General features: G+C 50.6%; 1 protein-coding gene and 1 long non-coding RNA gene across 4 annotated transcripts; one reads left to right on the top strand and one right to left on the bottom strand.

The window, feature by feature from the left end:
* The first annotated feature begins 43 nt into the window (after positions 1-43).
* Positions 44-17286, top strand: SPPL2B (signal peptide peptidase like 2B). 3 transcript variants are annotated; one of them, XM_080988671.1, is made up of 16 exons: positions 319-421; positions 1399-1531; positions 3233-3352; positions 4856-5038; positions 8850-8939; positions 9131-9270; positions 9849-9991; positions 10080-10176; positions 11585-11701; positions 12086-12167; positions 12372-12446; positions 12702-12764; positions 13263-13362; positions 13719-13796; positions 14770-14930; positions 15819-17286. In XM_080988671.1, the coding sequence occupies exons 3-16, from the start codon at positions 3251-3253 to the stop codon at positions 16128-16130; spliced, it is 1743 nt and encodes a 580-aa protein (XP_080844797.1). In that variant the 5' UTR covers positions 319-421; positions 1399-1531; positions 3233-3250; the 3' UTR covers positions 16131-17286. The 3 variants fall into 3 exon arrangements, 2 of the variants coding, with proteins under 2 accessions (XP_080844796.1, XP_080844797.1); XR_013981167.1 differs by lacking the exon at positions 1399-1531 and having other exon boundaries at positions 44-421; positions 14770-15005; positions 15819-15959; XM_080988670.1 differs by lacking the exon at positions 1399-1531 and having other exon boundaries at positions 44-421.
* LOC308467219 lies at positions 17013-25569 on the bottom strand. Its single transcript, XR_013981169.1, has 2 exons — positions 22518-25569; positions 17013-19764 (listed from the first exon to the last, which is right to left on the bottom strand). It is a non-coding gene; the product is annotated as an uncharacterized lncRNA (long non-coding RNA).
* Between the last annotated feature and the right edge of the window lie 45 nt (positions 25570-25614).

The raw sequence follows: 25614 nt of genomic DNA on the forward strand, positions 1-25614 counted from the left end.
TCCACTCCTTTGTCGCCCTAAGAGCGAGAGGGAGGCGGGGATTTCGATAGCCTATTTCCGTCCCAGACCGGAAGTGCCGCCCGCCGCGAGCGGGGACCGGGCTGGAGCGGCGGCCCTGAGGGCGCCAAGTTACCTCTCGGCGCTTTTTAAACGTCCCTGTCTATAACGTGGTTGCGTGACTCTCCGCCCCCCCATCCCTATGCGCCGAGAGAAAGAGAGCGCGAGGGAGAGAGTGGCTTCCTTTCCGGGTTGCTGGGTAACCGGGCGCTCACTTCCGGTGTGTACCGGAAGCAGAACCTCCTCCCTCCCCTCTCGCCCCCCCCCCGGGTTCCAGGGAGGACAAAAGGCGGCGATGGCGGTGGCGGCGGCTTCTCTGGGGCGGAGAGCCCTGCTCGGGTCGTGGCTGCTCCTGGCGGTCCAGGTGAGGAGGAGGAAGAGGAGGCTCTTCTCATGCAGAGGGCGGGGCTCCTCCTCTCCAGTCCTCCCTCGGGTCCGAAGGCGGGGTTGGGGCTCGGCTCTTCGGCTGCCCTTCTTCCACAGTGGGAGGCGGGGCTTCTTCCCGGGGGGGGGCGTCTCAGTTGCCCCCTCCGTGAAATGGGCCGAGGCCCCGCCGCCTCGCTCTCCTCGACGCCCCAGAGGCGTAGGAAGCGGGCCATTTCCACCTGGGGCGCTAGGGACCCCCGCGGGTCTTCCAGCCCAACCCCCTGCAAGCCAGGAATCTCTTGGCCCGGGATCCCGAGATTGGCTTCGCATGCTGCACCACTTCCCTTGGAGCAAAGCGGAGCGCTAGTCCTCTAGCTAATGCACAAGGCGGCTTAGAAAGCCAAGTTTCTTAGAGCCTGGTGCTGATAACGGCAAGGTTGCAGGTTTGATCCCCGCTTCGACAGCGTCATATTCCTGTGCTGCAGAGGGTTGGACTAGATGATCCTCAGGGTCCCTTGCAACTCCATGAAAACATTTGTGCAGGAAGCTGGTTTGCTCTTCTCAGTCTTTGGGTGTGGAGCCAGGGCGCTCTGCCCTGCTGAGCTGCAGGACCTTTCCCTTTGAAACAAAGAGGGCTGCTAGTCCCCAGCTCAGCATCACCTCCGCACAGGCTGGCAGCCAATGGCTCTCCAGGAAGGACTGATTCTGGATCCTGCATGCACAGCAAGCATGCCATCATTGGGATGCAGCCCTTCCCTGCTGTTGGTGAGGTAGCTTTTGGGGTTTGAGGGTCATTTTTGGTTAGGTCCCCAGCAGTAATGGGCTTAGGAGTTGCTGTGTGGAAAAGTCTGCTGGCAAATGCTTTGACCAGGAGGGAGGGAAGTGTGAAACATATTCAGAGAGAGAGAGAGAAATAGGACATAGCGCTTGGGTGTTGACAAGTGTATGAACTGACTTGCTGCCCCAATGATGCAGGTTGGGCTGTGCCCTGCGCCTTGGTGATGGTGCTGCTGCTGCTGTCACAGCCTCAGTGCACTAGGAAGAGGTCTGCAGGGTCAGCCCAAATGGGTTGCTCAGCCCACAAATCTTGTTTCTGCGCTGGCAGAAGGTGAGCACAGCCGCTTTCTCCAGGAGACGCCCCAGGGAGGCTCCTTGGGCAAGGAGAGAACCTATTTTTGTCCCTTGCCCTCTTACTTAATAATTTATTAAAACTATATACCGTTGTTTCATAAACTTATACCACAGTGGTTTGTGACAATATAAATGGAACCAAATAGCATCAAAAAAAGTTAAAAACTAGATAAAAGCAAAAATAAAAACACCTAATCTTTGTCTTGGGTGGGGGAAGACACTCTGTTTAAAATTGTTGTTCCTGTGAATTGTTAGCTAGCCTAGTGGCCCTCCTGGGTCATGAGAATGCTGCCATGGCCACCCATCCTGGGTACACCTTCCCAGGAAAGGTGGTGGTGGGACTTAATCTTGTGGGGGAAAGCTGGCCTTTTTGCTGCAATGAACTTAATTTGCCTTTTTGCATTTAGCAACTGGTAGGGATCCCCCATCCAGCTGTTTGGGGGTGCCAGCATGTGCCAGTGACTGCCCTCACCTGTAGCTAAACAGCCTCTTCTGCAAAACAAAAACCTCATTCAGGACATTCAAAGTCCTTTGCAGCTGCTGTTGTGACCCTCTTGGCAAGTAGATACTTTGCTAGGGTGAGGAGAGAACTGGTGATATCCCGGCTGGCGCCAGGTAAGGTGTGGTCGAAGAACTGAGCCGCCTCAAAGAATCTCAGGAGAGAAGGGTGTGATAGCAACCACCACAAAGTTACGCATCCCAAAGGGCCCCGTTCCCCCCCCCCCCGGTTGTTGGAGAGCAGCCAGTGGGTGGAGTATTGAAGCCCCCTGAGAGACAGGATCGTGCACCTCGGGAGCAGTGGCTCTAGAAATGGCATGCCTTGGAAGACCCCAGCGGGATGGGGCCTTGCCCTCAAGGGATTCCCTGCAGCATCCAGCTCTGGAGAGCCAGGCTTTGTTGCTTGTGGTGCTTTTGGGAGTGACTTTCTGACTCTCCCTTCCTCCAGATGGAGACGAAGACCTGAGCCCTCTAATCTTACACCCACAGCAGTTGAGTGGCCGGTTCTTCCCTAGTGAAGGAGAGATAGATTCCCAGCCCAAGTTGCCAACTCCGGTCACGATGTCCTTGCACGCCCCCCTGTTGGCTGACGGGGGGTCTGCCCATGAATCCTGGTGGACAGCAGTGTGGGAAGTTTCAAAAGCATCCTGCATCCAGATCGTGTGGGCACCTGGGAGCCTGCAAAGTTGATGGGAAGTTGGAGTGATGTGCAACACCCCCTCGCTTTCCTCTTGCTGCCTAGTTCTGGCCCCTTTTGGGTTTTCATTCAGTCCTGTGCGGAGAGTTTTCTCCCTCGTAACACTAGGACTTGTGGGCCTCCCATGAAGCTGAATGTTGGAAAATTCAGGCAGGTGAAAGACAGGACTTATTCACACCATCTGTAGAACTCCCTTACCTAGGAGCTAGTGATGGCCACCAAACTTAGATGACCTTGAAAGAGGATTAGACAAATTCATGGAGGAGAATAAGGTTATAAATGGCTGTTAGCCAACCTCCGGGGTTGGAGGCAGAAATGCTTCTTCATCCCAGTTGCTGGAAGCCACAAAAGAGGGCTCTTGTGCTTGAATCTTGCTTGCTGGTTTCCCTTTGGCCTTTGGAGGCTTTTCTTTCATTCTTATGGGAGGGGAGCCCGGATGCTGCCGGAGTGATGGGAAGCAAGTCTTCTCCCTCTGTTTTCCAGGTCTCCTGTGAGTTTGGCATGGTCCGCGTCTTCTCCGAGAAGGGGAGTTCCAAGGGGAAGGACTACTGCATTCTATTCAACTCCCAATGGGCTCATCTGCCCCATGACCTGGGCAAGGCGGTGAGTGGCTCCTGTGGCACCTCAGCTGGCAGGGTGGCACCTGCCCTGCTTATCATCACTGTTTACACCTCTAGCCCATCCTTGGTCAAGTTAATGGATTAGTCACAGAAAGTCATAGAAGCATAGAGTTGGGAGAGACTGCAAGAGTCATCTAGTCCAGAGGTTTTCAACCTTTTTGAGCCCACAGTTCCCTTGACCAACTACATTCTTTCTGCAGCACCCCTGTGGGGCTCAGGAGCCCAGTTGTGTCACCCCTTGCCTGCTGAGCGGGCAACCTCTCACCCTTTATCGAACACCCTCCCTTATGGAGTGTTCCCTCAGCCCCCTCTGCTCGGGAGTCCTCTGGGCAGAAACAGCTGCCGCCCCTGGTCTCTGAGCTGCCCCCCCCGCCCCACAAGGAAGCACCCCCTAGCCAGCCCCAGAGGCACCATTCACCTGGGGAACTTGTTGCCAGAGCTGCTGCAGCAAACAGCTGTCCATTTTTTGGGAGACAGGGATGCAAGAGGGCATCATAGGAAGGAGGAAAGGCACCCCTAACCATCCTTCAAGGCACCCCAGGGTGCCACAGCACACAGGTTGAAAGCCAGCCCCTCGAGGTCCCTTCCAACTTGGTAACTCTGAGATTAAGAGTCACATGCAGTGCCACACATAAACTTTGAAAACCTTTTGTTTGTTTGTGTAAACGTATTATTATTTTGTTTTGTCAGAGAACAATTATAACAAGAGACGAAAATTGAAAGGTGAGAAACCAAACTACAAAGCAGCCACGTAGGATGAGTCCCATTGCCCACTGGTTAAAGTAACAAAGTCCAAGTGAAGACTATCACAATGTTATCAGATTATTAAGCCTAGTTCAAGATTTGCATGGCTGGGGATGAGGGTTGCCTTGAAAATGATGGTTCTGTTGTACATGCATAATAAAGGAATGCCAAATCATATTGAAAGTGTCTGAAGATGCTAGTCCTCACTGAAATCTCAAATTACACGTGATATACCAGAGAGGTGCCAAGCACATAGTGTAAGAGTTAGGATTGTTTTCCATTAAGTTGCAATGACTATTCGATCTGCCAAAATCCTATATGGGACCAATTCTTCTGGCAATCTATCATAAAAACAGTTCAGTAGCATTAATTTTGGACAAAAAACAGTAGTGATCATTTCGGTCAAATTCAATTTCTCCCTTGTAGTTCTTGGCACACGTGCTTCCTGATGTGGCAGGAGCTGGTCCTTCAAGGATTGGGCTCCTAAGTCATTTAGGAGTTTGTAGGCTAGCACCAACTCCATGAATCAGAGCACCCTCCCCTTGGGCCTCAGCTGGCGCCTGCTTCGTGATCATTTTGGCCCTGGGGTGAATCACCTTTCTTTGCTCAGGCCTGTTGGAGCTGCTTTGTTGCATTTTGGGCATTCTGAGCTTCCTTTGTTGTTCCTCTGAAGGCGAGGAGCAGCTTAGAGGGCTCCATTTTCCTCTCCTCATGTTCTCCTCTTCCTCCTTTCCTCCTCCAGTCTCTGCTGCAGCTGCAGGACCAGACGGTCTCCGTCCTGTGTGCTCCTTCAGACGTTCCCGACGGCGGCTTCAGCAGCACCATCCCCATGGTCATGCGGGGCAACTGCACCTTCTATGAGAAAGTCCGGCTGGCCCAGATCAACGGGGCAAGGGGGCTGCTGATCGTCAGTCGAGAGAGGCTGGTGAGTCCCTGGGGAGGGGCGGGGAGAGAAGGCGACACTTCTTCCTGCTACCAGCCTGGCGGGAATTAGGGCATTCTTTCCTCTTTCCCCCAAGGAGCTCCAGGTGGTGCTCATGCGTCTCCCCGCTCTCTATATTATCCTCACAACAGCCCTGTGCAGAAGGCTAGGTTGAGAGTTGGCAGCTGGCCCAGGCTTCATGACTGAGTGGGAACATTTGAACCCAAGCCCCCCTCACCTGACACTCTACCTGCTAGGCCACACCGACTCCTCAGCACAGAGGCCCATCCTTTATTATTACAAATATGTAGATGTATGGTTACATCTCAAGCCCACCTTTTCCCCTAATGGGACCCATTTCTTCTTCTTCTTCTTTGTACCCGCCCACCTGGTTGAGTTTCCCCAGCCACTCTGGGCAGATCCCAACAGAATATTAAAAACACAATAAAACATTAAAATCTTCCCAATACAGGGCTGCCTTCAGATGTTGTGTAGTTATCTCCTTGACATCTGACAGCAGGGTGTCCTACAGGGTGGGCGCCACAACTCAATAGGCCCTCTGCCTGGCTCCCCGTTGTTGTTTAGTCGTTTAGTCGTGTCCGACTCTTCGTGACCCCCTGGACCAGAGCACGCCAGGCACTTCTGTCTTCCAGTGCCTCCCGCAGTTTGGTCAAACTCATGCTGGTAGCTTCGCGAAACTATCCAGCCACTGGCTCCCCGTGGCTTCACTTAATTGTAGTGAGGGAACCCCCAGAAGATCTCAGTGTCTGGGCTGGATGGTGGGGGTGGAGATACTCCTTCAGGTCTACAGGGCTGAGGCCACTTAGGGCTTGAAAGGTCAGCACCAACACTTTGAATTGTGCTCAGAATCTACTCAAGCACCCTCTTACTTCCGTGCCTCAGATGAGAGCGAAGGCAGGAGCTTTCTGCTGCCCCCAGGCATTCTGCCTCTGAAGCCGGAGGCTCCATTAGCTGCCATGGCCTGAGGCTTGTGGCTAGGACCCCTGCCCACCCCCTGCACTATTCCTTCTGCCCTTCTCACCTCCCCTGCCCAGTCAGGTTGCAATTGCTTTTATATATAATAATAATAATAATAATAATAATAATAATTTATTATTTGTGCCCTGCCCATCTGGCTGGGTTTCCCCAGCCACTCTGGGCGGCTTCCATAGAAACCAAAAATACAGTAAAATATCACAGATTAAAAACTTCCCTGAACAGGGCTGCCTTAAGATGTCTTCTAAATGACAGGTAGTTATCGCTTTGACATCTGATGGGAGGGCGTTCCACAGGGCGGGCGCCACTACCGAGAAGGCCCTCTGCGTGGTTCCCTGTAGCTTTGCTATATATATAGATAGATTTTTTAATGGTAAATGCAATACTCACAAACACAAAACAAACCTATTATACATACAGCTACTTAATACCTAAAAAAGAAAACAGTTAAACATACAATAACAAAAAAATCAACTTAAATTACAAAATAAACTAAGCATGAATACATAAATCTTGACTCCCCTCCACCCGTGTGTGACTTCCTTTATTTCTTTTCTTCTTTTCGCTGTGCTATCAGTATTATTTTTAACTACCTCCTCTTATGTCCATTTCTTCTTCGTCTTTTACTCTATAAATTTCATTCATTGTGTATTGATATATTTATACCAGAATTATACCAGAACTCCTTCACACAGATCCACTCATCTACCAGTTTTTGTTTTTTTTTTAAAATAATATTTATTAAAGTTTCACAGAAAAGGAATCACATTAATAAAAAAGGAAAATTTAAGAATAAAAGGAAAATACACAATACAAAATACAAAAAGGAAAAAGAAAAAACAATTAAAAACAATTCCGTCTTTTCATAACTTCTTTTACATTTACTAGTTTCCCGGACCTCCTCATACCTCCCTCTTTTGTATTCCAATTCAGTTTGTTAGTCCAGCAATTTCTTTCCCTCCTTTTTAGTCCCAATCCTTAATCCTAATATATTATAACATTAAGTTTTTACCTATTAAGAACCAATTTTTCCGTTCTTTTAACCTTTTTAATCCTAATCCTTAATCTTGATATATTTATAACTTTAAAACCTGTACAGCTAGAAGCCACTTAGCTTCAATCCAACATCACTCATCTACCAGTTTTTGATCTGATTGTCTTCTTCTCACTGCTATAAGTCTTGCTAGTTCTATGTATTCACAAAATTTTATTTGCCATTCTCTTATTGAGTTTTTTTTTTCTTCCTTCAAATTATTTGCTATAATAATTCTGGCAGCAGCAGTTGCATATAAGAAAACTTTTTTCCTAGCAGCAGGAATATCAGTCAATATAATTCCCAAGAGGAAGGCCTCTGGTTTTTTATTACATGATATTTTAACCATTTAAAAAAATTTCTCTTGGATGTTACTCCAAAATTGTTTGATATACATGTACTCCCACCACATATGATACATTGTTCCTATTTCTGTTTTGCATCTCCAGCACAAATTAGATTTTGATTTATAAATTTTTGCCAATTTGACCGGAGTTACCGTACTTTTTGCCCTATAGGATGTACTTTTTCCCCTCCAAAAATGAAGGGGAAATGTGTGTGCATCCTGTGGGGCGAATGCAGGCTTTCGCTGAAGCCTGGAGAGCGAGAGGCGTCGGTGCGCACCGACCCCTCTCGCTCTCCAGGCTTCAGGAAGCTATCCGCCAGCCTTGGGAGCCCAGCGGGAGTTGCCACCGGGCTCGCAAGGCTTGCGGATAGCAGCCTGTTCTGGGGGCTCTGGCTTCCCCTGCCCCAGCCCCGCAGCTGGGGGGGGGGGAATAATTTTTTTTTATTCATTTCCCCCCCCCCCCAAAAATGAGGTGCGCCCTATGGGCCAGTGCACCCTATAGGGCGAAAAATACGGTAAATACCACTGATACATCATTTTCATTATATTTTCTCTGATTGTGAAGCAAGCTATGAATTTGATGTCATTTCTCCATAATTTCTCCCATTGGTCTAATCGGATCCTGTGGCCTTTGTCTCTGGCCCACTTAATCATAACTTCCTTCACCTCTTCATCTTTTAATTCCCATTCTAATGACAAATTGTATATTTTATATAATACCTTTTTGGGTTTTTTTTAGTAATTCTGTTTGTAATTTTGATTATTCTTTGCCAAATCCAATGATTTTATCCTTCTTGAATAGGTGATCAATTTGGTAGTATTGTAGCCATGTGTTACAATACTGGCTGAGTGCTTCATAAAAACCTCTTATGAAGGCTTTACCTGCATCCCATATCGTTTCTTTTTAATACCTGAGGAGACAAATTCTTGGCCTAGTTTCTTATTTTCTAAAGCCCTTCCTCAGGTTGCAATTGCATCTCCCATCCCTGGCCTGGCAGGCATTCTGCCCCCTCCTGGGCATTCAGCTCCATCTCTGCCTTGTCCTTGGCTGTGCGGTTCTACTCATCTGACTTTCCTTTTTAATTTTCTTGCTTTCTGCATGACATCCCTTCTTCTGAGATTAATGTCTCCCTTAAAAATCTTTTCTGAACAATTAAGAGTTCTAAGGAAGCCGTTCATCTCTTCTTCTGGGGCTGGGAGGTGCCCTCCCCCCGCCTGCTGCTGCTCTTGTGATGCGTTTTGCCCCCAAATGCGCAGCAGCCATTGATGCGCTAGGCTGGGGATGAGTCATGTGAGCTGGGTGGCCTGGGGAAAACAGCGGAGGATTGGGGCCTGCATGCACTTCTGAGTTTGACACACCATTTGGCTTTGGGGATGGGCAGGCTGGGAGGGTGGGGTGTGTGTGGTATCACTTTGCTCTTCCCCCTCATTCCCTCCAGGTCCCGCCGGCCGGCAACCGCAGTCAATATGAGGAGATCGACATCCCAGTGGCTCTGCTGAGCTACGCGGACATGCTGGATATTGGCAGGGTGAGACCCCGTCCGCGTTCCCAGTCAGGGTCACAGGGGCATTGGGGGCAGCACTGCTTTTGGGGCCCCCAAGGCCAGTCACACACTGGCATTTCCTGGAGGACGTCCTGTTCCCTGGAGGGTAGCTCTTTCCTGGGGCAACTCTTTTTTAGGGTCAGCTGAGCTCCCTTCTCTCTCTCCCTCTTCCTCAGAGCTTTGGGCCCTCGGTCAAGGTGGCCATGTATGCCCCCAACGAGCCAGTCTTGGACTACAACATGGTGATCATCTTCGTGATGGCTGTGGGGACGGTGGCCGTCGGAGGCTACTGGGCAGGGAGCAGGGATGTCAAGAAGTGAGTTGGGGCAGGGGGCCAGTAGAAGCCCCTAAGGGTCATCCAGCCCAGCTCCCTGCAGTGCCATGGGGTTCATCCTGCATTCTTGGCTGTTCAGAGCTGCTCTCTCTGGAATCAAAACATGGGGGACCTCTGAAGAAGCTGCCACCTGCTAAGTCCAAGACACCAGCCCCTGGGAATACATAGAAGGTGTTTGGTGAGGTCAAGGCAGCACAGGATCCAGGATTCGTAGGATTCCTTGCATCCATGCCCAATCATTGAGCTCTTGGAGGGAGTCACTGCTAGGTGTTCCTCTCATGACTTCTCAAATAGCCTGATAGGTTGCCTCCTCTATGCGTTTCCCATGGAGCCATTGGCTACCATCCACATCTCATGGCTGCAAATGATTTCGTGAAGCGTGGAGACAGGCCCTGCTTTGCTGGGGGGGGGGGGAGAGAGGCCGGCAGCCCTGAGCATCATTTTAGGGTTGCTGAGCCCTCGTAGGATGCCTCCCCTCTTGTCGGTTGGCCCCTCCATGAGTGGTGCAGTACCAGCAAGCGCCTCCAGCCTCGGATGACCTCGTCTCGTCTCCCTTGCAGGCGGTACATGAAGCACAAACGGGATGACGGAGTGGAGAAGCACGAGGACGAGACAGTGGACGTCACCCCCATCATGATCTGCGTCTTTGTGGTCATGTGCTGCTCAATGCTCGTCCTGCTCTATTACTTCTACGACCACCTAGGTACTTGCACTGGCTTCTCGGTGCTGTTCAGCCTCTTTCCAGCCCCTTGTCTTCATTCATCTTTCCTTGTCCCCTTTCCCCCCTGCAGTGTATGCCATCATTGGGATTTTCTGCCTGGCGGCTTCCATCGGCCTCTACAGCTGCCTCTCCCCGTTTGTCCGAAGGTTTCCTCTGGGGAAATGCAGGTAGGAGGCAGAAGACAGTCTTGCTTTGCCACCTTTGGCTAAGTGGCCCTGGCACATGAAGCTTGCGGGGGCCAGTGGATTGGGTTCAAATCCTGCCTGGCCATAGATACCCCCCCCCCCCGTGGAAAGAATCTGAATGCTAGTGGGGGGCTGGACAGAACCCCAAACCCTCCTCCTTTGGGACTTGGGAGCAGCTGTGCTTTATCCTTCCCTCTCTGATATATTTTTATTTTCCTGGCTGCAAAATATTAATGTGTGTGGGCTGTTGGTTTTTGTTGCTGCTGGTCTTGTTTAGCAGCCAGTATCTAGGAAACAAGCTCTGAATTCTTAAATGCATTAGATGGGCAAGACGTGGATCTCTTGCTTCTCCTTGTACATGTGGGGCAGGGCGGGATCCCCTCTTCCGTGGCTCTCTGGGCTCCCTCCCGACTCTCAGCTGACTCATCTGGACAAGAAAAGGGACCTTGTTGTTGCAGAAAGGTCCTCACTTCCACCGCAGAAAGATGAAAGCAATGAAAGACTGCCTCATCAGATCTCGCCCCTGGCAATCAGGCAGAAAACCCACCCTGTGCGTTTTGCAAGTGCACAAATGCCCTTTCCAAGAGCAGTTGACCTGTGGGGTTTTGAATCGGTGCAAGGCAGGTCTGGCTGTATTTGCTTCCTTCTGTGGGGATCTCTCAGATCTTTTTGCCTTTTTCTTGCACAGGTCAGACAAAGAGAGTGGTGGGGCTGTTCTGAGCTGCATAGAAGAGCTGAAAGTCCTGCCCCAGGACAAAAAATGAAGGGCATGAGCCCTGAGCGCAGCCATTTATTATTATTTATTAAATGCGTGTATTGCCCTATATCTGCAGACGTCAGAGCTGTGCACCTGTTTGTGGGGGCTCCTGGATTTGGCCCCCAACCCCTTTCCCCTTGGTTTTCAAAAGCCTCCACACCAAGCGTGGGGGGAGGGGGGTTGAGTGGGTGGCACTGAGCAACTTAAGAGGAAGGAAGGTTGTCTTTTTTAAGCATCCCTGAGCCCATAGAATAGAAAAAAATAGTCCGTCTGCTGAGTTTGGTGACCTTGGCTTGGTGACCTTGACTGACAGCAGCTCTCGGGCCGTGGCCTCGGGCAGGGAAGGCTTTTCCCCAGCACCTCCTCCCCTGGAGACTCTGCCCGTGGGCATGGAGCACCTGCTTGGCATGCAGAAGGTGCCAGGCTCCCCAGTAGTAGCATCTCCAACTCAGGCTGAGCAAAGACTCCTTCCCTGGAGACCTGCTGCTGCTGCCAGCCTGTGGGGGCAGATCTGGGCTCGATGGAACAGGCCTGACTCGGCGTCAGGCAGCTCTCTGGGGTGGAGGCTCCAAGAGGTCCCTCTCCCACTTGCCAAGTGGGGTGCAGGCCTCTCACCCCGCCTCTTGTCCTCAGGGTCCCTGACAACAACCTGCCCTACTTCCACAAGCGCCCCCAAGTGCGCATGTTGCTCCTGGCTGTCTTCTGCATCGCCGTCAGCCTGGTCTGGGGCATCTTCCGCAATGAGGACCAGTGAGTGATGCGGTGCTTTTCGTGCTCTCCCCTTGGTGGTGGGGGGGGGCACATGTCCCTTCGAAGAGCCCCTTGCTCCCCCCACATGCTATTTTGCACCCCTCAGCTGCATCAGTTGCTCCAGAAAGCAACTTCCTCCTCTGCTCTTCCCCTTCTCCAGCTCTGCAGTGTCCTCTTGGGCACAGGGCGAAATGGGACGTGTCGCAGGGCGGAGGGAATGTCCAGAACCCCCCACCCCAGCTGGCCATGGGGACTCTTTCTTGAGAGGAAGTGGGATGGGGGGAGGAAGGGCGACCGGAGAGAACCCAAGGGGAAGTGCTTGACCCTGTTGGAGGGGGTCGGGCTATTTGCCCTCTGCCCTGAGCCAAGGCCATTCCTCGCCAGGTGGGCCTGGATTCTGCAGGACGCCCTGGGAGTTGCCTTCTGCCTTTACATGCTCAAGACCATCCGCTTGCCCACCTTCAAGGTAAGGCCTTGGGGGGGAGCTTGGGGGGGGGCTCATCCCCAGGATGGTGGGGAGGGAGGCTGACATGGGCCTCCTGGCTTGGCCTGAGGCTACCTCTCAATGTACTCTGCGACTCAAGAGCCAGAAGAAAGCCAACCTGGGTGAGGCAGAATCAACAGTGAGCCTCTGGGAATGACACCCCTCCCTTTCCCTCCTGCCCCCCAGGGCTGCACGCTGCTCCTCCTGGTCCTCTTTGTCTACGACGTCTTCTTCGTTTTCATCACGCCATACTTGACGAAGGTGCATAATTGGCCTGACAGGGTGGGCATTGCAAATGGGGGTGCGGGGCTGATCGGGAGGAGTCAGAGTTGGGCTGGGTTTTTCCGCTGGGGCCATCGGAAGCCCCTTCTCGATTCTCCGATGGGGACTCTTTCCCCAGAGAGGCTCGCCTGATGCCCTCATTGCACGTCTTCAGGCACCAGGCAAAAACATTCGTCTTCCCCCAGGCCTCTTTCTTTTTTTGTCCTCTTGCCCCTCCTCACATTTTCCTTCCAGACAGGAGAGAGCATCATGGTGGAAGTGGCTGCTGGCCCGACAGACTCCGCCACTCACGAAAAGGTGAGGGGCTGCCAGAGGGTCCCGGGTTTGGGTAGGGGGAGATGGCCTCTTCCTGGTGGACAAAATGGAGGCGATGCAGGATGAGCCTGGGAGAAGGCCAGAGGCTGTGAGGGGTCGGGGGGGGTCATGGTCCAAACACGTAGTGGGTCCAGGATATCCCCACCCCGTCGGATCTAGACCCAGACTGGCCCAGAGACTCCTCAGCCATGAGGGAAGAGGTGTCGGGAAGCACCCCCGGAGAGCAGGCAGGTTCAGTTTTGGGTTCTGGTCAGGCCTGAGAAGAGGCACTTCTGGGGTTCCTCCATCTTTCTCCTTGGGCGCAGGGCGCTTTCCCCATGCCTGGGGGGGCTTTGGGTTGTGCCATCCCCTGTCGCCCCCTCCTTGCCCCAAATGCCAGATACCCTCCTCTGTGGGGCAAGGGCTTGAGGGAGCTTTGGCCCCATTTGGGACAGCAGAGGGGCTTCTTGTTGACCTGGATGGACCCCCTTCCCCCGGCAGCTTCCGATGGTGCTGAAGGTGCCCCGACTCAACTTCTCTCCGCTGGCACTGTGTGACCGACCCTTCTCCCTCCTGGGATTCGGGGACATTCTGGTTCCAGGTAGGCCCTCTCCCTTCCCACCTTGCTGGGGGGCGAGGTGTCTTTGGGGCTGAGCCCCCGCTCGGCCTGCAGAAGGCAAAGAAGAGCCCCTCAGCCTGGCCCTAAGAGAAGGACTGGCAGAGGAGAGGGCAGGGTCCCTTGGGGCTGGTCCAGTGGGGATGCTGCCCTCTCCCTTGAGGCAGCTCAAGGGAACAGCTGCTCCTGGAGGCAGTCTACCTTTGAGGGCCAGGCCAGAGGGACACAGCCTCCCTGCTGCTCCACTTGGGGGATGCTATGGGGGGGGGCTCCAGGGAGTGTCCCTGCTTGGCCTTGTCACTCCTTCCCTTGCCTCAGGCTCCCTCCTCTTTCCTCCCCAGGGCTCCTGGTGGCCTACTGCCATCGCTTTGACATCCAAGTCCAGTCCTCCCGGGTCTATTTTGTCGCTTGCACCATTGGTATGTCTGGCTCCCCCCCCCCCAATCCTTGCCAACACCTGCCTCCTCCTCCACCCTTGGGAAGCCCAGCAGTCCCTTCTTCTTACCTCTCACCCCACCCTGGACTGGCGGAGTTCATTTATGTGCCACGTTCCTGCCATGAGCTGTGCTGAAAGCAGCTGTGCAGAGCCTCAGACTGCAGAGCCTGCCAGTAAATTCAGCGACAGCGCCGCCTTTCAGCTCTTGTCCTGAGAAGTGGCTCTCTTGTGGGTGGATCAGGTCCCTTGGGAGCCCTCTGGGTGCAGCCCATCTCCATGTGTGCAACAGGACTGACAGTGTTAGTGCAGTCTGGAAAGGATCCCTGCATTGTTTTGCCCCTAGCAGCAAGTTTTCTCCCAGCAACGGGGTTCCCATAGCATCCGACTTCTTTATTAGGCTCTGAAGGAGAGAAGGGTGGTGACTGTTATAGGCTGGGTGATCATTGATATAACATCCAAAATCAGCTTGTCATTCTTCTCGTGATATCGGTTCCATAATTTTTGACCTGGCAATATATCACAAATCATGATGTGGGTGTATGCATAGCATAGCTATGCAAAAAATACTGATGCCGGAAAAACTGTAAAGCCAGCCGAAGCCTCTCCGTAGCTCCATCCTCATTTCAGACATCATAACACATCAGTCTGTCACAATATTTAGCTGGTGATATATCACAAAATTGAAAGCCAAATATTGCCCAGCCCTAACTGCTCCTCTGTCCAGATGGCTGAAGAGCAGAGAGGAGGAACGATTCTCTGTGCTGAGTTTTCCTGCCTTTTCCATTATAATTTATTATGTTCCATAAATCCTTGAAGCAGAGCTGGAAGGGGCAGAGGTGTTTATTCCCATGTGAGAATTTACCCACAGATGAGATGAGAAAGACAGGGGGGCACTTTCTGGGTGACTGCCAGCTGAAAAGGAGCCCCCGCCTTCTCTCCCCTGTCTCCCACTGCAGCCTACGGCCTGGGCCTCCTGGTGACATTTGTGGCGCTCGCTCTGATGCAGAAGGGGCAGCCGGCGCTGCTGTACCTGGTGCCGTCCACACTCCTCACCAGCTTCGTGGTGGCGCTCTGGCGCAAGGAGCTGCCCATGTTCTGGACGGGCAGCGGATTTGCGGTGAATACCACTTTGATATGAGTCTCCTCCAGAAAAGGCCAGTGTTAGGATAAAAGCCCCCTAACTAGAATTAAAGTTGAGTAAAACTCTTGTTGGCAATATCCTCCACCCCCCAAAAGGGAGTTTTTTGGAAGTGGCTTTTGCAGACCTCCCTCCTCCCCCAAAAGGAGGCCACCATTCACGGCTGGGGGTGAGGGAGGATGGCACATGCGGGGGGGGGGCAGAGAAGCCACAGATGGCCAGCTTTCCTCCCCACATGTTGTGATTCCTGCATTGCATGCAGTTGGACTAGACGACCGTCAGGGTCCCTTTCCAGCTCCACAGTTCTTCTCCATCACTCGGGCGGGAGGCAGAGGGCTGCCGTCTTGGAAAGGGGCAAGAGGCGTTCATGGGTGTTGCTGGATCAGGCCTGAGGGCTCCCCCTGCGCCCAGCTGGACGCCCCCAAGGGAAGCCCGCAAGCAGGAGCCCTTCCTCCTTCCAGAGTCCAGCTGCCTCTGTAGTGCCACCGCCCAGGGCTCCCATGTGGGGAGAGTTGCTGCCGTCACACGGGGGGAGGGGGCTTACTCTGGGGGGCGGGACTGAATGCTCAGCTGGGTGGGCCTGGGGCAGGATCCAGCCACTGGACTCCTCAGATGCCCTCAAAAGGCTGGTGTCAGGCTTGGAAGTGGAGATGGGGCTGGCCTGGGTGAACTGCATGAGCTCAGGCCTATCCTGGCAGCCCCCCTGGTTCCATTTGGGCCAGTCTAGAGGGGAGCTGGACACTCCTGGGGGTCCTGGGCTGGATGAGGGGAGCGTCTGTACAAAAGCACGGCTGTGTTGTAGTTACCCTTCTCTCTCTCTCTCTCCCCTCCCCCTCCCCTGTAATGTGGGGCTGCTCCTGCTTACAGAAAGACCTACCTCAGCCCCCCTTGGTGATCTCCCCAGTCAGCTGCCCCGCGGCCCCCAAGGAGGAGGCTTCTCCGTCGTCTCGCCCAGAAGCCAAGGACCAACCAGCCACCCCGACTCCCGTGGAAGAGATGGTCGGTGGCGGCAGCCCCGCGGACGACGGAGGAGAGGCATCTGGCTCTGCCCCCTTCCTGGGAGAGGAGCAGGAGGAGGCGGTAGCTGCACAGACTGAGCCCACAGAGGCTTCCCCACAGCCGCCCCATATAGAAAAGCCTGGCGCTTGGGAGGACGGGATCAAGAGCTCCTCTGACTAGGAGACCGCTTTCGCCCCCATCCCTCCCTCCCTTCCCCATCACAGACTAACTTGAGACTAACTATGAGACGGACTCTGCTGCCTTTCGCACCCAGCACCGATGCGCACCACGTCCCTTTGGCCATCGAGCGCCGGGAAACTGCGTGCGAAGAAGAGGACAGGCGCTTCTCTTCTGGCATCCCCCCCTTCCCCAAATATGGTGCTTAATGAAGGTCCCGGTTAGAATTTCAGCGATAGTTTAAAAGCAAAATAGCAGACGCCTTTCCCTTCCTGTTTCATGATGCTGTGATAGTATTCAGATAACTTTTCCTAGGAAAATATAGACAGTATTTTGAGCTGGGGGGGACGACGGATTGTGCTGGCGTTGCTTTAGGATCACTGGGTGGTGAAGAGATGAGGGGACCCCCACCCCGCTTCCTGCTTCTTTTCTGGCCGTGTCTGGGCTGGATTCTGTTGCTTCCAAAAGAGCTTCTCTCTCCCCCCCCCCCCCCCAGGATCTCTGGTTTCTGCCATTCGCTTTGCTTCATTTGCCCTCCCATCGCACACTTTGGCTGCAAAGGTGCCAAGGAGCAAAGGCCACTGGGAAGGGTCTGCTCCACCTTCCACCTTCCTTTGGGGGCACCACCTCAGAGCTTGTGCTGTGGGGGGCGCTGGTCCGCTCTGGAGCTGCTCTGGGAATCTTCTGCGTGGGACACCCCCCCTCTCCCACCTTTGGCAACAGGGCAGCCCAGCCCTGGGGGATGAGGGGGCTGATCCTGTGTGGACACCCCCTCCCTCCTATCTGGGTCTCTTTTGGGGGGGCCCTTTCCCCTCTGTGGGTCTTTCTGTGTATCTCTCCCCCCTCCTATTATATCGTGTCGCTTGTTGGTGACCCTTTTTTTGTTTTCTGGACTCAGACGCAGCAGCTCTGCCACATCTCCCAGCTTCTGCAGAGCACATCTCGGGGGGGCTGCAGCCACCACCTCCCCCTTCCTGGGTCTGGAGGGGAGGGCTTCCTTCCCCTCCCCTTTTGCTTGTGCAGAATGATGGACGCTTGTCTTAGACACTGCAGGATTATGCCTTAATTTAAGCCATTTTATAAATAACGTATATGGGACTTTTATTTTACAAAAGCCGGTTGGGAGAATAAACTTGACAAAGCATCAGTCGTGGACACAGTCCGGGCTCCGGAGTCTGTTTGTTCACCCCCTCCATCCCACCTGGGGGGCTTCTGGTTCTTGAAGCTCCTCTCAGCATCTCCTAGGGAGGTGGAGGGGGTGGTCTAGGCTGCTGGGACACCCCCAGGTGCCACGCAGGCAGAGGCCCCCTCTCCCGCGTCAGGCAGGGAGGGGACGTTGGCCTCTGCAAATGGGAGGGGGTGGAGTTTCCCCACAAGGGCAAGTGGTCTTAGTGCGTTGGCCTTTGGGACCCCTGCCCACTCAATTCCCCCCTGCCTTGACTGGCAAAGGGGAGCTGCATTTTTTATTTTAACTGTTGGCCAAATTTGTCTATCGACCTGTACCTGTAGATCGCAGGGCTGTTCACAATATAAAATTGCCATTTAAACAAAGTATAGAATAGAAATGAGAACAAAGACAACCTAATAATCCCTGGAAGTCACAGGAGAGGAGTGGTTCTGATCCTGCTGGCAGGGTTCCCATTGAAGCACCTGGTCGGCCGCTGGGTGAGGCAGGACCCCCCTTGGCCTCATCCAGCAGCTGCCTCTTCTGCTGGGATTCCCCACGGCAGCGTCTTCTCTGGGCCCCATTTATTCCTGCTCAGGAAGCCCTGAATTCAACAACAAAAAATTTCACTGGGGCAAAAATGGCGAGTAGGCATTCTATTGTGGCAACCACAGCCCAGGTTTAAGGGGGAACCCCGGAGAAAGATCCCGTCCGTCCCAGGGAGGGTGCTACGTGACTGCAGCTGTCCTTTGGTACACGCTGTGCTCCCCGTCCCGCCGCCACCTCTCAAATCTGGCTCTAGGTAGCAGCTCCGCACAGCTGAGCTCTCTTCTTGGGTTACTGCCTGGCTTTTGAAAGGGATGTTCAGGGCAGCCCCACTGTTACTGCCATGGCCCAGGGGAGCCCTGAAACCAGAAATGCCAGTTTTGAAGGAGAAGGAAGGATGGCAGGCTTTGAAAACGTGTGATCCAGGGAGGGGGAAATGGCAACACTCAGCTAGGGACTTGTCTGCCATCTTCCACTTCCTCTTTCAGGACTAGCTGCTTATCAGAGCCGTGGAGCACAGTGTTGTTTGCAGGTGGGGGTGTCCGCAGGAGATTTGGAAAGGAGCCAGCATTGATACAGGTTTCTGGAGAAACAAATCACTGCACCCCAAAATGCACTTCTGAGAGCTTCCCTCTTGTTTCACAGATGAAAGCTGTGACCCAGGCTTGCAGGTTTGTGAGTTCCTGGACAAGGATGTGGTGACGTCCTTTGGCCCTGGGGAGAGAACTATGTTGCCAGCAGAAGGTTCCACATTCAGACAGCAGCACCTTCAGCCACTTCTCCCATGCCAGGAAATTGCTTATTTGCAGAAGCATGGCTTTCTTTTTTGTGAGGTTTCCCCCGATCCTGGCCTAGTGCATCCAGGGGGGCCCTTCCCCTCTCTGGGGGGGGCAAATCTGTCTTGCTCCCAGTGTTCAGCTATTGGTGCTACAACTCCTCAGGCAGCCTCCTGGGCTCCTCGGGGCTGCCGGGCCCCTTTGCTGGCAGCGAAATGGAGATGGACAATGGGTGGCCTGGCAGGGCGCCCAGAGAGGGTGGAGGGGAGGCTCCCATCCCAGCCAGTTCAAAGGCTCCACTGGTGGAACCTGAATGTGACTCATCTCAGCTGCAGAGAATCAAAGGCTGCCGGATGACAATGATCTCTTGTTCTCATCCATAATGATAAGCAGGTAACACAGGTGGCCTCTGTCTCTGCTCTGGCAGCAAGAGGCTCTTCGGGGGGGGCGACATCCTCCTCCCTCTGCACCAGCTGATGCCTACTTGCTCAAAACCATCTTTTTCACAATGATCCTTCTCCATCCATGACAGGGCGGTTCTCCATCTTCTGATCAAATCAGCAGCTCACCCCACACTTCCCAGGGCATTCCACTTTCCAAACTGGTTTTCGCGGTTTCTTTAAAGGACAGATAAAGGGAATTGGCGCTGCTCAAGTGACAGGTGCTTCAGGTTGCTTGCATTGTGCCCAGTTGTGCTTGGATTCCTCTGCAAAATAGCAGCATCCTGGAGGCTGGAGACCCTGACTCAGCTCCAGCCATAGTAAGAAAAGGAAGGGGGATCAACCAGTTGGTGCTGACCTACAGTATTTTGGCAATCCCTTGTAGCCAAGGAAGATTGTTTTCCATGAACATGGTTTTAACAGTGAGTCTGTGAGTGACTGTGGAAGCCAGTTCTGGATCCACAGGTCCTTCCACAGTGGGGACATTGGTTTCTGGGCAGGAGTTGTTCATGGTGAGGGTTTGCCATGCATGCTTTCCTCTTAACATGTTTCTCCCTTTTGTCCTGAGTTCGAGTGTCTTCAAAGTCCATGACACCTTTGGTCAAGGCTGTTCTCCAATTGGAGCTCTCGCAGGCCGATGTTTCTCAATCATCCATGCTTATACTGCATTATTTTTTAAAAAAAGATTTGCTATGAGAAAGTCTTTAAACCTTTCTTGTTGAGACTTCCGGAGGCGGCGCCATCGGCAATGGCGGATTCCCTCTAGCTTTGAGGGAGTAGCTCCGCGGAAATCAGGTCTTGCCGCTACGGCGAAGCGGGGACCCCTTCGAAAACCACAGGCGGGTGAAGCCTGTGACCGTGGGACTCGGCGGGCACCTTTAGCGCCCCCCCAATCTGCGAGGGAACCCTGAAAATAGTTCCGGAGCGAAACGGGGAGTCTGGCGCGGTGCTGAGAGTCAACTGCTTCTTCCGTGGAGTGAAGCTGCGCAGCTGTTGCCGGAGAGCGCTGACCTTTTTCCTGTGACAATTCGGCTAATAAACAACTACCCGTGAGTAGGTTAAGTTTGAAGACCGAGGAATTTAAGGGGGGAAAAAGGACTAATTTGGCACTGAAGTGGGAAGGTGTAAACAGGAAGTTCGCCTTCCTTTTCTGTAAATAGATCAAAGCAAAGACTGTCTAAGCTAAGACCCTGAAAATCGTTTTGAAAAAGACTCAAATCTTACTTCAATAAAAAGAGAACTCCCTCCCTGTGGTGCGGGAGAGGGGAGGGAGAAGGGAAAGTATCTTTTTCCCGCAAAAAAAGAAGAGAGAAAGGGAACAAAGGCCGTCACTTAATGCCTGGGAACGGACTGTCAAGGGACAATGGAACTGCCGTATTGTGAAACGCGCTGTTAAAGGATAATGCAACTTTGTGACAGCTAGCTCTGTAAGAGGGATACTTTGATTCTGAAGGGTCTCTCCTGATTTGAAACTGTTGTTCTTTTTGGCTAAAGGGGGGATTTCTGAAAGTTGGAAAAGTTATTTTATTGTTACAAGTTGGAACTGTTACTGTGTCCCCCTAGAGGAACTTTGAAATTGCTACAATTGGCCAGGGAATTTCGCACTCTAAACTGGCCACACTAAGGGGGAATTTTCCACTACAAACAAGTAATCGTGGGACTGACCTTGATCCTTAGATAAAGTGTTATGGCAGACTTGACTCAGGAAAAAACAACAAGATCTGGTAAAATTAGACTGCAGCAGCGTAGACAGTCAGCACCCGGCCTCCCTGCCCCACCAGGGGAAGATTTAGCCCAGGTGGCGTCTAAAGGAATGGCAGCTGAAGGGGGCTTAGCTTCAGCTCTAGATAAAATTTTTGAATCTTTGGAAAAGTTGAGCAAACAAGTTGCTGAAGCGACAACTAAAATTGACCAAAACACTTCAAGCATCAATAACTTGGGGCAGAAGGTGAACTCAAATACAGAATCTATTGAGAAACTGCTGCAGGAATCTACTTCGAATCGAAAAACAGCTGAAGAAGCCAAGGAAAAAACATTGGCTGTAGAGGAAAAGATAAAAGAAAAGATACCACCGATATGTAGGCAGCTGGAGGATCACAAGTCATTGCTGTCTATGATCGAATTAAAAGAAAAACAGATAAATCTAAGGATCAGGGCTGTACCTGAACTTGAGAACGACAATTTGAGCGACTTTCTTACGCAGGAATTTGCAGACTTTTGGAACTTAGACTCAGATAAGTTAGATTTCAAGATAGTAAGTGCTTTCAGACTTGGAAGAGGGGGAAGAAAGAACAGGGTGAGAGACTGTTTGATTACCCTCCGATCAAGAGAAGAGAGAGACAGAATATTGAGTCTGCACTTCCAGAAGACCTTGGAAATAAAGGAATCAAGAGTGGAGATATTTAAGGACATTCCTAAACATCTTTTGGATCTTAGGTCCAACTACGGAGATTTGGTGGCCCTGCTAAGAGGAAACAGAACCATTTTTAGGTGGGAATTCCCCCAAGGCCTATCTTTTACTTTTAAAGGGAAAAAGTTTAAAATTAAATGGGCACAAGATGTTGGACATAATATTATGTTTGCTGACTGGGAACAGTTGTGGACCACAGGTATGAAATTTACGGCATGCAATGCCCTAAGAGAGAATATTATGAAAATGATATACAGGTGGTACATGACACCAGTCAAGCTTGCAAAAATCTATCATTTGCCCGATAATAAATGTTGGAAATGTAAAGAAAACGAAGGTACATTCTTTCACCTTTGGTGGACGTGCCCAAAGATTAAGGCTTTCTGGGAGATGATCTATAATGAATTGAAAAAGGTATTTAAATATACCTTTCTAAAGAAACCAGAGGCCTTCCTGTTGGGCATAGTCGGCCAATTGGTGCCAAAGAAGGATAGAACTTTCTTTATGTATGCCACAACAGCAGCAAGAATACTTATTGCAAAGTATTGGAAGACACAAGACCTACCCACTCTGGAAGAATGGCAGATGAAGGTGATGGACTATATGGAATTGGCGGAAATGACTGGCAGAATCCAAGACCAGGGAGAAAAGTCGGTGGAAGAAGATTGGAAAAAGTTCAAAGACTATTTACAGAAATATTGTAAAATTGATGAATGTTAGAATGATGTTGGATAGAAACTAAGTAGTTTTTAGCTGTAATGTTATAAGGGAATATGAAAAAATGGACTATTAATAGGTAAAAATTTAATGTTACAATACTTTAAGATCGAAGACTAGGATAAACAAAGAGGGGAGGGATTTGCTAAACCAACAATTGAAGTGGAATACAGAAAAGGGAGGCGTGAGGAGGTCTGGGAAACAAGCAAATGAAAGATAAGTGATTGAAAGACTGAATTGTTTTTAACTATTTTTATTTTGTATTTTTCTTTTTTCTTTTTCTATTTTGTAATATTTTGAAAATCCTAATAAATACCTTATAAAAAATAAATAAACCTTTATTGTTGAACACCACAGCATTACACTTTCCATTTTTAAGTTCGGAATAGAGTAGTTGCTTTGGAAGACAATAATCAGGCATCCGCACAACATGACCAGTCCAGCAAAGTTGACGCTGAAGAATCATTGCTAGTGATCTTTGCTTCTTCCAGTACACTGGCATTAGTTTGCCTGTCTTCCTAAGTGATGTGTCAATTTTTTCAGAGACACTGTTGATGGGATCTTTCGAGGAGTTGGAGATGGCACTTATAAGTGGTCCATGTTTCATAAGCATACAGTAAGGTTGGTAGTACAATAGCTTTGTAAACAAGCATTTTGGTTTCCCTGCGAATGTCCCGGTCCTCAAGTGCTCTGCACTTTAATCAGGAGAAAGCTGTACTCACCAAGTTTAGGCGAAGCTGGATTTTGGCTTCAATGTCAGCCCTTGTGGAAATATAACTGCCCAGATCGGAGAAGTGATTGACACTTTTCAACGTTACACCACTGAGTTGGATTTGTGGTGCTGCAGAGGGGTTGTTTTGTAGTTGTTGGTGCAGCACTTTGGGTTTTTGGATGCTGAGCGATGAGCCAAGCTTTTTGTAAGCTTCTGCGAAGATACTTAGGATGGTTTGGAGGTTGTCTTCTCAGTATGCATCATCATGTTTCCTGCTTGGCAGGGGGTTGGACTCGATGGCCCTTGTGGTCTCTTCCAACTCTATGATTCTATGATTCTATGATCATCAGCATATTGAAGCTCTATAACAGAAGTTATGGTAACCTTACTCTTTGCTTTCATCCTACTCAAGTTAAAGAGCTTTTCATCTGTTCAATATACCGTATTGGCCTGAATATAACCCTCACTTTTTTCTGAAATTCTGACTGCGAAAAGGTAAAGTGCAGCTTATATTCACGACGTTACAGTATGCAGCCAGGAGTGCGGGGCAAACAGTGCCAGCAGCTCAGCAAAGCGGCTCCCACCCCGTTCGTAGTCCCCCAGAGAAGGGAGAGAGCGAGGAAGGGGAAAGGCTGCCGGCAACACAACATGACGCCCCACCCCCAGTATGCAGCCAGGAGCAGTGAGGAATGGAGCGGCTTATATTTGGGTTCCCCCCCTTTTTTATTCCCCCCTCCAATTTTAAAGGTGTGGCTTATATTCGAGTGCGGCTTATATTCGGGCCAATACGGTATGATTTTTATTCTCCTGGGGAGTTTCCCTTTGACAAAGTGTAGGATCATGGCAATTAAAATAATAAATAGAGCTGGAGTGATAACACAACCCTGTTTAAAACCTGATCCTACTGTGAATTGTTCACTTTGAGAGTCATTGTTATCTGTGAATCTTGCTGTCATATCATGGAGGAGCCAAAGGATGTTCACAAATTTATTTTCAGAAGGACAGTCCATAGGGCAGTGTGATTTACAGTATTGAAGGCCTTAGGTCAATAAACACCATATATGGGGGTTGGTTTTGCTCTTTGCATTTTTCTTGAAGCTGTCAAGTGGTGAAAATCATGTCCACTGTCCCCCTAGAAGGTCTAAAACCATTTTGGGATTCAGGAAGGGTCGCCTCGGATATTGTTAAGAGACGGTTTGCTAAAACCCTTGCAAAAATTTTGCAAGCTGCAGAGATATGCCTCAATAGTTTCCACAATCAGTTCTGTCTCCTTTTTTAAAGAGATTGATAATATTGGCATCCCTAAAGTCTGCTGAGATCTCTTCTCCCATATTTTTTCGATGAGCATGTGAAGTTGTTGTGTAAGTTCTATTCCACCCACTTTGAAGACTTGGGCAGGTATCCCATCAGGTCCGCTGGCTTTGTTGTTTTTCATTTGGTTAATAGCTGTACACAACTCTCCCAGATTTGGAGATACTGCAAGCTCATCTCTAAATTTTTTTTTGCAGAATTTTTGAGAGGACCTCAGCAGCTACAGGGGAGTTGCGGTTAAGGAAAGGTTGGTAATGTTCTTTCCAGCGCAGTGCAATAGCTTCCTTATCTTTTAGAAGTGTGGTACTGTCTGCTGGGCGTAGGGGGCATATGCCATGATTTATTGGCCCATAGATGGTCTTTGTGGTTTTAAAGAAATTGTGCATCATGAGTGTCAGCTAAGCACTCTTGAGCTTTTTTATCCACCAGGTGTTTTTTCAGTTGTCTGGTTCTTTGAACCTCAGCCTTAGCATTGTTTTTTTTCTTAGTGGCACAGTTTCTATCTCTTTGCCAGATCTGAAAGGCCTTCCTTTTCTTGTCAATAATGTGTTCAATCTCATCGTCATTCTCATCAAACCAGTCCTGGTGTTTCTTGGTTTGGTAACCAATAGTTTGTTCACAGGCTGCAATAATGGATGTTTTTAGCTTGGTCCGGTGTTCCTCAGTTTTATCTGGGAAATCTGAAAGCAGATGGTCTTTATGGGTTGTGTGGAAACAATCCCGCTTAATGGGATCTTGAAGGGCTTGAGTGTTCATTTTGCGTCTTGGTTTCCTTCCTTTAAGCCTGTATTGAGGTATAATATTGATAGCTATTGTGGAGTGTATTAATCTGTGATCTGTCTAGCAGTTGTCAGCATTCATCATAGCCCTGGTAAGGAGCACTTCATGGCAATCTTCAGCTTGGACAATTAAATAGTCTAAGAGGTGCCAGTGGTTTGACTGAGAATGCCTCCATGATGTTTTTAAATTATTATTTTTTGTCGAAAGAGTGTGTTGGCAATAACAAGGTTGTGTGCTGCACATATTGTCAAAAGTAAGATTCCGTTCTGGTTGCTGTTGCCAATTCCTTCTTTCCCAATAGTCCCAGGCCAAAGATCAAAATCTCGCCCAACTCTTGCATTAAAATCACCCAGGAGGGTAATTTTATCCTCCTTAGGCATCTCGGATAGGATGGTATGCAGCTGAGAGTAATTTTTTTCTTTAATGTTTTCGTCAGCATCCAGTGTTGGTGCATAAGCGCTTAGAATAGTTGCCTGCTGGTTTTTGGTGAGTTTTATTCAAAGAGTTGAAAGTCACTCATTAATGCTGGTAGGGACTTCTGACAAGAGCTTTACAAGATCATTTTTGATAGCAAAGCCTGCTCCATGTATTTAGAAGAAAGTGTACCCTCCTTTTTCTTCCTTCAGTTGT

Source organism: Podarcis pityusensis (assembly GCF_964106645.2).
Source record: "Podarcis pityusensis genome assembly, chromosome: 18".
In the NCBI taxonomy this organism is placed as follows: domain Eukaryota; kingdom Metazoa; phylum Chordata; class Lepidosauria; order Squamata; family Lacertidae; genus Podarcis; species Podarcis pityusensis.